Consider the following 14,127-nt stretch of genomic DNA (forward strand, 5'->3'; position numbering starts at 1 on the left):
AGTGTGGTGCTGCTCATCACCTCATGCTCACTTTTCTCCAAGCCTTCCTTCCCCCAGCTGCAGGACCCTCAGCCCACAGCAAAGTCAGGGAGATGAGCAAAGACCCTCACGCCGTGCCTGAGCTCCTCTCTCCTATCTGGAAGCCACCAAACCCACTGTTTTCCCTTTCTTCCCATGCTGTGAGAGCATCCTGCCTCCTCTGCCTGTTGGGCCTGATCCCCCTCCCCCCCCACTTTATGATCAGCCCAAAGTCAAAACAGAGAGACCACATAAGGGAGGATGGAATGAGGTTTAATGATGCGAATGGCACAGGAAAGAACTGGAAAGAATAATTTAAGGCTTAGAGCCAAGGTGCAGACTTGTCCCATTGAAACCCACTGGGGCACGTTCGTGGAGGCTGGCTGTGTGCTTGTGGAAGTCCTCTGCCTTCGGGGGACCTCTGGGGAGGAAGGGGGGACATGGATGTAGGAATCTTGTGGTCTGTGGGGCTCGGATGGATTCCATCACCTCCGAGAACCTGGGAGAAAAGCATGAGAGGGATGAACACAGTGAACCATTGCGATAGGAGCCCCAGGTGAACCCAGAATGTCCATAACCACAACTCCATGCCATTAAAAAACAAACAAATAGTTTCATGCAAGTAGCTTTGTGTAGAATTAAACCTCCCTGGCAGCAGCTGCCAGCCAAAGCACCTCTGTGGCTGCGTTTATGAATGGGGGCCGGGGAGAAACAGATTAAAAGCAAAGTGAGATGAGCGCTGGCCCTTCAGAGCTCAGACTTCAGCCCTCTTCGATTTTAACCTTCTGATATTTAAAGAGATTTGCAGAGAGAAACAAACAAACAAAGATTTTAAAATGTTAAACGTGTGTATTTAGCAGGTTTTATTCTTTCAATCATTCTTTCCACCGGTGTGAGCTACAGATGCAGTGCCACAGAACAGCCTTGGGGGACTGGTGCTGCAGGGCTGCCTGTGGGTTTGGTGCCTTCTGCCCCTGGCAGCTGCACGCAGGGTTTCCAGCCTTGCAGCAAACAGGGGAGACCCCGAGTGACCCACCTGCAGTTCCTCTGCTCAGCCAGACATGATGTGCTTGACAAAAGCTGGGGAGGAAATGAGAAATGAGCTCTCAGACACGCTGTGCTGGGGGCACCCAGGGACAAAAGGGACTCGCTGCAGCAGAGGTGCTCTGCCAGGACCTGGACATCTCCTGTTCCCACCTTTCATGTGCAAACACCCAGTGAGAGACCCCCCCCCCCTCCTGGAGATAATCCAGCTGCATGTCCCTGGTTATCTGAGGTCACAGGGGACAGAAACCTTTTCCTCAGTGCTCTCCAATTTTAGGGGTTCCCAGACTTCGTGCCAGATTTTCACCTCCTTGGAGCCACAAGCAATCTGTGCATCCAAATGTTCCCCATTAGCTTCCGCTGCGAAAGATGCTGGCTTTGTTTATTTTTGATAGCTTAAAGCAAACCAGCACCAGGAGAGGGGATAAAACAGTCCCCAAACCTTTGGAAACATGCTGTCCTCAGGACATCACTGCCACGAGCACCACATTCCCACCCCGGGTGACCCATCACAGCTCTCTATGGAAGATGGCCCCCACCTTCCTCTTGGGGATCACTTGAGTCCTCACAGAGGACGTTTTGCACCCCAGAGCGCTGTGTCTGGGATGTACCTTCGTAGTTGATGCAGCCGTTGGCGTCTTCTTGTCCTGCCATGAGCTGCTCCACCTCGCTTTCTGTCATCTTCTCCCCTGGAGAGAAGGATGGAGAGGTGAGGGGAAGGCTCTCACCCTGCTGCGACCCTCCTGTCCTTCTTCCAGACAGCCGAAAGCCACCAGAAAGAGGAGAAGAGAGTTGAAGACGGGGGTTAAAAAGGAGTTGTGCACTGCAATGGGCTGGGGAGTGCTGGTGGGAGGGGGGGGAGGGAGGACCAAAGTGCAACCGTTGGCTGATAGCTCAGGATTCCCTTGGGTCTGACACGAAGCCATGGCTTAACATGGCTTAACTAACTAACCCAGCCGACTAACTAACCCAGCCGGCTAACTAACCCAGCCGACTAACTAACCCAGTCTGCTAACTAACCCAGCCCGCTAACTAACCCAGCCGACTAACTAACCCAGTCTGCTAACTAACCCAGCCCGCTAACTAACCCAGCCCGCTAACTAACCCAGCCGACTAACTAACCCAGTCTGCTAACTAACCCAGCCCGCTAACTAACCCAGCCGGCTAACTAACCCAGCCGACTAACTAACCCAGTCTGCTAACTAACCCAGCCGGCTAACTAACCCAGCCGACTAACTAACCCAGTCTGCTAACTAACCCAGCCCGCTAACTAACCCAGCCGACTAACTAACCCAGCCCGCTAACTAACCCAGCCCACTAACTAACACAGCCCGCTAACTAACTCAGCCCATTAACTAACCCAGCCCACTAACTAACCCAGCCGGCTAACTAACCCAGCCGGCTAACTAACCCAGCCGGCTAACTAACCCAGCCCACTAACTAACCCAGCCGGCTAACTAACCCAGCCGACTAACTAACCCAGCCCACTAACTAACCCAGCCGACTAACTAACCCAGCCCACTAACTAACCCAGCCCGCTAACTAACCCAGCCCGCTAACTAACCCAGCCCACTAACTAACCCAGCCCGCTAACTAACCCAGCCCGCTAACTAACCCAGCCGACCACCCCGGGCCGTTTGCCCAAACAGGGCTCGCGGAGGCTGGCTGTGCCGCGCTGCTCCGCAGGCAGCCATACCCAGCGTGACCAGCACGTGGCGCAGCTCCGCTCCCATCACCAGGCCGTTGCCTTCCTTGTCGAAGACGCGCAGCCCTTCCACGAAGTCCTCGAAGCTGCCCTGCTCCCTGGTGCGGGTGAAGTGCTGCAGGATGGGGAGGAAGGTCTCAAAGTCCAGCATCTTCGTGTTCATGTCTGAAGGTGGAGGAGGAGATGGGGTCAGACAGAAAGCTGAGGTCAGCCCCCAAGGACCTCCTTGGACTTTTTGGGTCTTGTTTCCATCTGAGCGCGGGGAGCGAAGGCTCCCAGGTGATGGGACTGTAAGATCCATACAGAGGATCATTACAACCTGGGCACTGCCAAAAATTAAAACCAGCAGCTCAGTCCTCTGTCACCAAACTGTCCCTGCACTGGAACTGGATGATGCTGGTTTGCACCACTCGGGATCCTGTCTGCTGGTATCCCTGCCAGCATCCCCACCGGGACAGCCTGTCCCTCGGATCAGTCGTGCTACAGGTGTGGATGGGAAGGAATTATGCAGGAATGAAGCCTCTCTGCGTCACTCCTTTCCCAGTTCCTTCATCTCACCGGGCTCAGGGAACACAGGGATCCTTCAGCGGCTCTCAGAGTTGTCCCACCCCATCCCCGCAGCCCCAGCACGCTGTCACCTTCTGGTTTGGGTTTGCCCAGCACCTTCAGGACCTCAGCGTTGGTGGGGTTGTGACCCAGAGCCCTCAGGACGTCGCCGCACTGCGCGTAGGAGATCTGCATGGCTCCCGTGGGCGTCCGGTCAAACAGGCTGAAGGCTTCCTTGAACTCTGCGGGGAGGAAGAGCTCAGCTGTCCCTGCCGTGGCCGCTCCGTTCCCAGCCCACCAGGAGCAGGGTGGGAGGAGAGGGAGGGACGCACGTGTGGTGGGTGCCCTCTGCACACATCGCTGCTGCACCCGGCCCTGGCAGTGAGCCCTGAAGCTCGCAGACTCCTTGAAGAAGTCGCTTGGCTCCTCCAGCTGGTTTTGCCACCCCCAAGGAGCTGGATGGGCGAATCCTGCTGGGCTTCCTGCACCACCTTGAGCACCAGCACCGGCCGCAGGCTGCTTGTACCCATTGCAGAACATCCCCTCCTCTCTTCCCCTCCGTGGCTCAGGCCTCCCACAGACCACCCAACCCTCCCTCCACACCCCAGTGACGCTGCAGCGCCCCATGTGCACCACCAGACCCGGCCAGGTGGGCACTGTGTGATGTTGCTGGTGTGTAGGGTCACCATCTCCACATCCCTGCTCGGAAGGATGCAGGAGGTTCATTTCCAAGCTCAAATTATCACCTTTAGAGCGTTGCTTTTTACCTGGAGGAAGGAAGCCTAGATTGGCATTGCTTTCCTGCCTTTCATGATGCTTTTCAGCTGCCTGACTTACCACTGCATTGAATGCAGGCACTGACCACACATTGCTATATGTTAACTATATGTTGGCTGTGCACTGACTACATGAACAACCACGTGCCTGCACTGCTCAGAGCCTCGTCTCCGGTTCCTCGCTGTTGTTGAGGTACAAAATGTGAAGAACTCAGTTCTTCAAGATCCCCCCATTCCTTCTGTGCCTGGGTGAAGCCATGGGCTCCAAACCTGCTGCCTGGTGCCCGTTTCCCCAGCAGCCCCACGTGAGCAGGCAGGCATTTGCTTTTCCTGCAGCAGATGCTCCGCACGCTCCTGGATTTCATCCTGCTGCCTCCAAGTGGGCCAGGCGTGTGATCAGCCCTTCCAGCCGGTCCATGTGGATGCTCAGAACCGAGAGCTTAACGGTTGTGGCGTTAATGAGTTCCAGGTTCTGGTCCATCTCCTTGGTGATGCTCAGCAGCAGCTCGCTGGGCAGTCGTTGTCTTCACGTGGTGATGGAGACGCGATGGGCTGCTGGATATTTTGTTGGGTTTGCTGGGAATTCCTTTGCGTTTTCTACTTGGCACCTTTGTGTCCCCTGCTGAACGTCACCATTCCCCTGAATCTGTCCTCACAGGATGGATCTCTGTGTCCCTGTGCTCTCATTGACCTCACAATGCTTCTTTCGCTACAGGTGACACCCAGGCAGGGCTGCCACTGCCTGCAGGTCCCTGGGCACCCGCTGGCATCCTGACTTACTGAGGGGGAACAAAGAGCAGCACCCCTGCACCCTGCTGCCTCAATCCCAGCCGAAGCCGGGCAGCCCTGCTCCCCGTCACCTCCGCCTCCTCTCCTGCCTCCCCTCCCACCGGTGCTCCTTCCCACGTCCTGCTGCAGAAAAATCCCCCATCGAACGCCATCTGTGGGGGAAGGCGATGCCCGCGCTTACCTTCGATCTGCTCCGCAGCGAACTCGATCTGTCAGGGGAAGAGAACAGAGCGTGGGGACGGTGCTGGGAGGGCGAAAGGCTGCGCCCGGCCCTCGAGCATCCCCTGCCAGCTCTGCAGCCCGCTCTGGGCGGCGGCCGTGGCCGCGCCGTGCCCAGGGATGTTCCCCCCCTCCTCACGAAGCCGCGGTCCCCATGGAGAGCCCAGCGGGCACAGAGCGCAGCGAGGATGCTCAGCCTGCGGGGCTGCGTTGGAATCCCGTTTCCAGGGATTAAGCAGCCCCTGTGCCGAGCCCGCTATTAACGACCTGCAGCTGGGGCTTCAAAATGGAACCGTATCCTGGGGAATCGCAGCAAAAAAAAGCAAAAATGCGAGGACTCGCACAAAAGATGCTGCCAGACGGAGGAGGCGATGCAGGGGGGAAACGCCTTACGATGGAGGCGGCGGGCAGCAGGAATGTTTTCTATTGCTGCCGTGGGCTCCCGGAGCTGCGGGGCGTTGGAATCAGCGCAGCATCCCCAGCTCAGCACCGCGCAGCATCACCGCGGGGCGATGCTCCCCTCCCCGCCCCGCCGCTCTCACCGCCCGCGTGCCGCCGCGCGTCGCCCGTCGCCAGAGCCGCGCCGCCACCCCGTGCTCACCTTCACGCTTTTGGGGTCGAAGGCGAATTCCTTGGGTGCCTCCGGGGCTGCGGCTGCTTTGGCCGCGTCCTTCTTGGGCTCGGATTTCTTGAGCGGCATGGCGCTGGGATGAGTCCTGCCCGGCGGAGCGATGCGAGGCGGGGGCTGCCGCCTCCGTTATAAACCCAGCCCTGTCCTCACCCCGCAGGGGCAGGCCGGCTGCTGGAGCAGCTGCTACTTACTATAAAAGGAAGAAAACTCAAACGAGAGGGGCCCCAACTCGACAATTGCCCATTGTCATCGGCTCCCGCGCTGGGGGAAGCTGCTCGGGCTGCCCTGGATGCTCTGAGTTCACCCGTGAGCTTTGGGATCGTGGGAGCTTCCCCACGTGGTGGGCACCCCCGGCACCTGCACTGCGTGGGGCCTCCACCGAACCCTAAACTCGATGCCTGCAAGGAAGCGGCGGCTCTGGAGGAGCTGGTGGTGCAAGCATTCAAAGCTCAAATCCCTCAGGGGGTTCATTCCCCCTGAGTGCCCCCATCGGGTGCTGACCGTGCTGCTGTGGGTGCTACCTGGAGGGGGGAGGTTTCCAAAAGCAGCTTGGCTTTATTTTTCGTGGTAGGGAGGTAAATAAAATCTCTCGGATAGTTCTGACAGCTGGGAAACTCCTGCAAAGGGGCCGAAAGGATCCACTGGGGCTCAGCAGCTCCGAAACGCGGCGCAAGGATCAAAGCGTGACATCCTTACCCATCACCTCAAGTACGGCATCAGAACATGGAGGAAATGGCAGTTCTGAGAGCCGTGGTAACAGAAATAAAGGGGGGAAAACCATTTGCAGGGGTTGGGAGCATCTCCCGGGGTGCTGCATGGCCTCATTGCTCCATCCGGAGCACGCAGGCACTGACTGCTGGGGGGGAAAACAGGTCCTGCAGGGGCTGAGCCGTGACACCCGTAGATCTGGGTTGCGTGCATGAGTGCAGAAAATGCAGCTGCAGGTTTGTGTGCCCTCAATGGGCTGAGCGGGACCTGGGCAGCTCCTCTGCTTTGCTCTGCTCCTCTGATCCCTGCCCAAAATGAACGGCGTAGGGAAAGGTGCACGCGGTCCAGGGAGACGGGCTGCAAATGCTGACCTCTGCTTCCCATTAGGAAGAAAACTACCCCAGAAATTAAACTTTGAGCTTTCCCACCCAGCCTCTTAGAGCAGAATGCTGCTCGGTGCCGGCTGTGCCACCAGCGGGGTCAGGGGGGTCCTTCAGAAGGAGGGAAATTTGCTGCGTGCCATCATCTGCTGATTGCCAGCACGGATGAGGGGCTGCACGATGGGGCTGGTGGGTGTCACTTACTGTGATTGCCTCCCTGATCTCTGTGTAATCCAGCAAGCAATTTAGCAGAAAACAACGTGTTTTGCTCACTGCAAACTCCAGGTCTGGGTCAGCTTTCACACGCAGTGGGAATCTGATGGCCCCGTGCCTCCCCTCCATCACCACCAGCCCATGCACAGCACAGAGCTCCAGTGACCTCCCCCACCTGCAGCCCTGCTCAGCAGGAGCTCCTTGGCCACAAACCAGCCCCCCCGACACCACTCCTGCCATCTTATCCCATCTCCTGTTCTAAAAGCCCACAAAACAGCCCCATAACCTCCATGAGCCAAAGAACCGTACCACTACCCACAGCAACTTGGGATGGGGTCTAAATAGAGCCAGGGCGAGGGGCAGCTGCCAGCTCTGCTCCGCTCCCTCTTGGTTTACAGCTGCACCCCACTGCAGTTTTCCTCTCTGGTTCAGTCAGAGTAAGCAGCAGCAGCTCCTGGGATCTGCTTTGCTCTTTTTGCTGTCTGCAGGAACCCAGCAAAGCCCGACCTCCTCCATGCAGCCCCTGGTCAGGACCAGAGCTCTGTCTGGAAAACGCAGCAGCAGGGAGGCCCCCAGCTCTGCCCTGTGCGGGGCTTTGCCATTTACGGAGACACCCAGCCATGGTTTGGGGTCCTGCAGTTCCCAGGGTTTTGCACAGAGGTTTTGAATTTTGGCCCCGTCCCGACGTCACCCTGCTCAGAGGTGAGGATCATAGAATCACAGAACGGCCTGGGTTGAAAGGGACCACAACGATCACCTGCTTCCAACCCCCTGCTGTGTGCAGGGCTGCCAACCACCAGACCAGGCTGCCCAGAGCCACATCCAGCCTGGTTTTGTGCCTCCTTTCGCCATTTGGTGGACGCGAATTGTTCAAACCAGTGAGGTGGTGGGGATGAGGTGAGTGTGGGCACGATCCCCAAATGGGGCAGCCCCAGGGCTTCCCTGTAGGGTGACAAGGGACTGCAGTGATGGGGATGGGGTGGGACCCAATGCTGGCGTGTGCCCAGACGGTGTGCAGCTGTGCAGTGAGATGCTACAGGAAGCCCTGGGAGGAGCGGGGCTGAACCCCGATCCCAAGAGAAGGAGAAGGGTTAAAGCACTGCTGGAGAGCAGTGCACGGAGATGCTCACGTGTCGCACCCTCTGCCTCCCCACCTCCAGCTGCATTCCCATTCCCTCGGCTCCTCAGAACCAGGCTGGAGCTTGGGGTGGAGGGGAAATGTGTGACAGCTGAAAAATGAGCTGCTGGGCAGTGAGAGATGATCTGAAAGGAGGAATCCGCCTCGAGCGAAGAGGATTTTAGCACCTAGGGCTGAGCCAACAGACCTCTGCCATCCCCATCCCTCTGGGAACTGTTTGCACTCTCCAGGAGCAGCTTAAAGCCGGCGGGGCACCAGCGCTGGATTGGAGCAGGCGAAGCTGTGGGGCGAATCCCCAGCATGGCAGCCCTGTGCAAGCCTCCATCCCCATAGAACTGCCCCACTGACACCTCGCCTCCATGGGGACAGCATTTGGGAAGGCGCTCCCTAAGGATGCTGCACCTGGCCCCACACCTCAGCTCACCCCATAGCCTGCAGCACTGGGCTGCTGGGGACACGGCTCCCATCCCTCGCTGGCTCCGTCCCATGGGGTCTGTGGGCATCGTGGCTGCTCTGCTCTGCTGCTGCCTGCTGGGCTCTGCCCAGGCTCTGGTAAGTCTGCGTCGGCTCCTTCATTCTCTCTGCTCTGTTGGCTTTGATTATGTATTGCTAATTGCAGCCCGTGCTGGTTGGGGATCTCATGGCTCCTTGCTCCCACTGATGGCTTTTCAGCAGCAGGGGGGACACTGATGGGACAACGCAGCCCCACACCTTTGTGCTCTGCAAACCCCATGTCTTTGCTCATTCCATTGCCAATGCTGCTGCTTTGCCCATCCTGGCCCCAAATTTCATCCCATGTCGTTCTGCTCTTCCTGCAGTGCTTGGTGTTCCCAAGCAGGACTCTGTGATCCTGTGACTCCAAAGGAGAGTGCAGTGCTGTGGGCTGCAGCCTTCGCTTCCATCCCAGCTGCTCTGGTGGTAGAGCAGATCTGAGCTGCCCTCAGACAGCAGCGGCCCCACCGTGATGGGCTCCTCACCCCTATCTCTGTGGGCAGGTGGACCCTGACGACGTTCTCACTAAGGAAGAGCAGATTTACCTCCTGGTGGAAGCCAGAGAAAGATGTCAGAGAGACATCAGAGCTCAGCTGGAGAAGGTCAAAGGTAGTGCCTGGTCCTGCACACAGTGGGCCTGGGGGACTGGGCTGCGTCCCCTCCGATGGCAGCAGGACATGTGGGGACACACAGTTCTCAGGGACTGCAGGGTCCTGATGTGGGGATGGGGATGGGATGGGATGGGATGGGATGGGGATGGGATGGGATGGGGATGGGGATGGGGATGGGGATGGGATGGGGATGGGGATGGGGATGGGGATGGGATGGGATGGGATGGGATGGGATGGGATGGGATGGGGATGGGGATGGGATGGGATGGGGATGGGGATGGGATGCGTGTGATGGATGGGGATGGGATGGGGTTGGAATGCATGCCATGGATAAGGATGGGAGGCAGACAGGATTGGAGGCATGGGATTTGATGGGATGTATGGGATGGGATGGGATGCATGCTGTGTCACTGGGACATGCAGTGCCTTTGCCCCCTCGTCAGACACCAACTGCCTCCCAGAATGGGATGGAATCATTTGCTGGCCCAAAGGCTCTCCCAGCCAGGAGGTGGCCGTGCCATGCCCTGATTACATCTATGACTTCAACCATAAAGGTGAGCACTTGCAGCTGAGCAACATCTCAGGAATCACCTTGGGGACACTGCTGGGTTTGCTGGGAGTCCTGCAGCTCTCAGAGTCCCCTTCTGTCCCCAGGCCGTGCCTACAGGTACTGCAGTGCCTACGGGACCTGGGAAGTGACCCTCAGCCTCAACAGGACCTGGGCCAATTACACCGAATGCGCCGTGCTCTTCTCCTCCGAGAGCCGGAGCCGTGAGAAGGTGACTGGAAGGTGCTGGGAAAGGGGCTGGGATGGGAGCAGGGCTCAGACGTCCCCCTCTGCCCCCCAGCACTCCCAGTTCTCCCTGTGTTCTCAGCCCAGAGGCAGAAGGGACACAGGCTGTGGGAGGTCTGGAGCAGAGCCCTTCTCTTCCAGGAGGTGTTTGACCGCCTGCACTTGATGTACACCACTGGCTACTCCATCTCCTTGGCCTCCCTCATTGTGGCCGTCTGCATCCTCTCCTACTTCAAGTAAGGAGGAGCTGAGCTCCTGTCTCCATGGGAGGAAACCTCCCCATTGCCCTGCGTGCAGCAGCCCCTGGAGCAACTGCCACCACTCCAGGCCGTTCCCAAAGCCCCCAGGAGCCACATCTCATTGGCTCCCCATGACCAACACACCCCACTTTTGAAGGTGTTGAAGATCCACTCTCACCCAGATCTGCCTCCTGGGGGGCTGACACCTTGGAGTTGATGTCCGGCCCCCTGTCACCACCTGGCAGCCCCCGTGGAATGAGCTGTGGGGCAGCTGGGGTTGTGCTCATGTCACACCCTTCTCCATAGGCGCCTGCACTGCACTCGCAACTACATCCACATGCACCTCTTCGCCTCCTTCATCTGCCGGGCAGCGAGCATCTTCCTGAAGGACGCCGTGCTCTACTCAGCCACGATGGGCAGCGAGGCGAAGCTGAGGGAGGAGGACCTGGGGGCAGAGCTGAGCCCCCCGCCGGGCCAACGCAGCCACCTGGTAGAGCACAGAGACAGGATTGGGGGAAAAAGGGGATTTAGGAACTCGGAAGTGTGGGGATACGGACTGCGTTACGTGGGGTGATGCCACTGGGAAGGATGGGACAAAGGGCCAACCGTAGCACAGCTGTGTTCTCCCCGTGCTGATGCCCTTCAGCCTGTGCTGGACAAACCCAGAGGAGTTGTAGCTCTGGGGAGGAACTGATGTGGGCGCCTCTCTGACCCACGTCACAGGTTGGCTGCAAGGTGGTGGTGACGCTCTTCCTCTACTTCCTGGCCACCAACCACTACTGGATCCTGGTGGAAGGTCTCTACCTGCACAGCCTGATCTTCATGGCCTTCCTCTCCAACAAGAACTACCTGTGGGTCCTCATCATCATTGGCTGGGGTGAGTTTGGACCCCAACCCAAGGCTGGTGGTGCTGAGCCCAGCAAGGAGCTGAGGCACCAGCCAAGCATCACCGATGGGGGCAGTGGAACGTGAACCATGAATCGTTTTGGGCTGCAAACACCAATCTCAGCCGTGTTCCTCTCGTGTTCCATCCCTCCAGGTCTCCCCGCTGTGTTTGTGTCCATCTGGGCCAGCGTCAGGGCCTCCCTGGCAGACACACAGTACGTAGATCCATCTCCTCCAGCAGTTCTTTGGGGAGGGGAAGGCAGGTTGCAGATGCTAGCAAGAAATCTGTGGGCACCAGAACTTCAGAAAAGATTTCCAAAAAGAACAAGAGGAGTCAGCAAACACAAAAGGCTTGTTCATGAAACTGCCACTAGTTGAGACCCGTAATATCTTTGTCTTGCTTGTGGAATGAAGCCAGGTGGAGGCTGACATCATGCATTGATAGCTGCTGCCAAAATGATTTACCCAAATCCCCAAACTCCTCCCAGCCAGGCGCTCAGGGACAGCAAAGAGGGGAAGGTGGGAGGACAGGAGGTGGGGATGGTGATGGGGGGACAGGCAGCCATCGTCTGCCACCAGGATTTCAGGCATTTCTTTGGTGTGTCCTCCCCGTTCTTTTCAGGTGCTGGGACCTCAGTGCAGGGAACATGAAGTGGATTTACCAGGTCCCCATCTTGGCTGCTGTGGTGGTAGGAAATTAACGATCCTTTCTGGGGAAGAGGGGGCTGAGCACCCCGGGGCCGTTTGCTGCCATTTTCAGGGCCAGGTCCCTGCAGGCAACAAACCCAAGGCGGGCGGGTGGCTGTTGGCAGGTGAACTTCTTCCTCTTCCTCAACATCGTGCGGGTGCTGGCCTCCAAACTGTGGGAGACGAACACGGGGAAGCTGGACCCCCGGCAGCAGTACAGGCGAGTGCAGGCCTGGCTCATCCTCTGCCCGTTTCCTGGGGACGGTTCCCCATAGGGCTGTGAACAAAGAGCAGAGCTGCTGGCAGATCTCAGCTCGGCGCCTGATTTCTCTTCCCAGAAAGCTGCTGAGGTCCACGCTGGTGCTGATGCCGCTTTTCGGAGTGCACTACGTGGTGTTCATGGCCATGCCCTACACCGAAGTCTCGGGGGTCCTGTGGCAGATCCAGATGCATTACGAGATGCTCTTCAACTCCTCTCAGGTAACGGTGCTCCGAGCACAGCGATGCTCATCCAGGAATCCGAGCTCAGGACTCAAAACTCCTCCATCTCTTTTGGCAGGGTTTCTTTGTGGCTTTTATCTACTGCTTTTGCAATGGGGAGGTAAGCGAGGGGCAGCGTCTTTCCCTGCACCCCCTGGATAACCAGAGGGAAAACTCGGATTTGAGAAGGGCAGGGAGGACCGCTTTGGTGGCTCTGAGCAGCAGCAGCTCTGATCTCTCCCACAGGTGCAGGCAGAGATTAAAAAGGCCCATTTTCGGAGAAGCCTGGCGCTGGACTTCAAGCAGAAGGCGCGTGCCAGCAGCGCAGCAGGGAGCTGCTGTTATGCTGGGCTGATGTCCCACGGCACCACGAGCTTCAGCGTGAGCCTGGCAGGGCGAGGGCCGGGGGGCACACAGCCCCGGGGGCTGCTTCTCCCTGCCCGCGGCAGCCTGCCAGGCTACGCCCCCAGCTCCTGTGCTGCAGAGCTTTTGTCTCATCTGACGCAGGAGATGAGCCAGAAAACCTGCGGGGAAAACAGCTTGGGCTTAAAGGACCTGGATGAGAATCACCCGAATCTGAACAGAGAGCTGGAGACGATGCTGTGAAGTCAACGCCGCATCTCCCAGCTGCACCGGTCTTTGTGTTTGGGGCAACTTTTGTGCTTGCATGGAGAGCTGGGGCAGGAGATAGCAGCTGAATCAACCCATTGCCCTTTTCCTCACAGCCAGCGTGCCGAGGAACCACGTGCTCCTGCTCCCTCTTGTACCTGCCTGGCCTAAAACCGAGCAGCAGTTCAAAACTTCATTTCCTTCCACGTGCAGGTGATGGTGTAAGTGATGTCTGCATGCAAAGCCTTGAATCATCACAGGAAACAGACCTCCAGGCTCAGTGCCTCATTGTGATGGTCTGGAAAGTGACTTCAGCTCCAGTGCATTCAAAATCGAGCCAATGAGATTGAACCCTTTAAGTCCGACTCCCCTGTTCAGCACCCAATTCCTGCTGTACGGCACGAGAGGGGCAGAGCAGCTCCCCCCCCCTCACCCCCATCCCCGTGCCCATGGATGTGTGCAGCAATCGCTTACAGGACAGCTGAGGGTGCGAAGGGCTGGAAGCCCAGCCAGCATCACAGCCCCCAGCTCTGCCCTCCCTGCTCGTTCGTGGGGCAGAGCTCCCTGCTGCCCCCCCTGCGAGGCAATGCTCACTGCTGGGAAAAGACACTCCTAAGAACACAGAGAGATGGGTGGGAGAGAGAATTACAGCACTGTTGGGAGCGGGGATGTACTTGTTCCAATGTAATTTCATAATAAAGATAGCGACAGAGAGCACGTGAGTAATTGCGTGTGCATTCGTAGACCTTTCCAAGTGAAAAGCTTGGATGTAAAGAGAGTCACAAGGATTAGGAATCACTGGGGGGGGCAGCAGCCAGGGGCTGTGAGGGCACAGAGGGGCAGCGGGTCTTGAAGGTGGCACATCTTCATCACCTCCTGCTCTTCTTGCTCCACTGCGGAGCACAGGGCAGGGGGTGCCGGAGCAGCAGGGCTGTGCTTTACAGGCAGACCTGAGCTTCTTGCAGTTGATTTGCTCGGCTGGTTTGTGCTCCTGACTCTTCAGAAGAAAGCGCAGCCTGCCACTGCAAGGAGAGAGACTCTTTTTGAGGGTAGCTGGCATGCAGCTCACACTGCTACCTTGTTCTGTGGAAGAGGGATCAGCCCTGCTACCCATCCAACACGGACCTGTGAGCTGACATTTATAGCTCTCTGCCACGGATCAAT

The 14,127-nt window shown here is 57.9% G+C and overlaps 2 protein-coding genes across 2 annotated transcripts; one reads left to right on the top strand and one right to left on the bottom strand.

The window, feature by feature from the left end:
- Nucleotides 1–270: 270 nt before the first annotated feature.
- MYL4 (myosin light chain 4) lies at nucleotides 271–5,863 on the bottom strand. Its single transcript, XM_052699521.1, has 7 exons — nucleotides 5,699–5,863; nucleotides 5,060–5,087; nucleotides 3,406–3,555; nucleotides 2,759–2,932; nucleotides 1,674–1,751; nucleotides 1,055–1,098; nucleotides 271–517 (listed from the first exon to the last, which is right to left on the bottom strand). The coding sequence occupies exons 1-6, from the start codon at nucleotides 5,795–5,797 to the stop codon at nucleotides 1,070–1,072; spliced, it is 558 nt and encodes a 185-aa protein (XP_052555481.1). The 5' UTR covers nucleotides 5,798–5,863; the 3' UTR covers nucleotides 271–517; nucleotides 1,055–1,069.
- A 2,790-nt stretch (nucleotides 5,864–8,653) lies between these two features.
- Nucleotides 8,654–13,009, top strand: LOC128088832 (parathyroid hormone/parathyroid hormone-related peptide receptor-like). The gene is made up of 13 exons (XM_052699686.1): nucleotides 8,654–8,719; nucleotides 9,163–9,268; nucleotides 9,714–9,824; nucleotides 9,925–10,049; nucleotides 10,205–10,299; nucleotides 10,609–10,792; nucleotides 11,026–11,179; nucleotides 11,342–11,402; nucleotides 11,810–11,876; nucleotides 12,000–12,098; nucleotides 12,217–12,354; nucleotides 12,434–12,475; nucleotides 12,601–13,009. Exons 1-13 carry the CDS (start codon nucleotides 8,654–8,656, stop codon nucleotides 12,958–12,960), a joined length of 1,608 nt encoding a protein of 535 aa, XP_052555646.1. The 3' UTR covers nucleotides 12,961–13,009.
- The last annotated feature ends 1,118 nt before the right edge of the window (nucleotides 13,010–14,127 follow it).

The sequence above is a fragment of the Tympanuchus pallidicinctus genome, unplaced genomic scaffold (assembly GCF_026119805.1).
Source record: "Tympanuchus pallidicinctus isolate F22 unplaced genomic scaffold, pur_lepc_1.0 scaffold37, whole genome shotgun sequence".
Classification (NCBI taxonomy): Eukaryota; Metazoa; Chordata; class Aves; order Galliformes; family Phasianidae; genus Tympanuchus; species Tympanuchus pallidicinctus.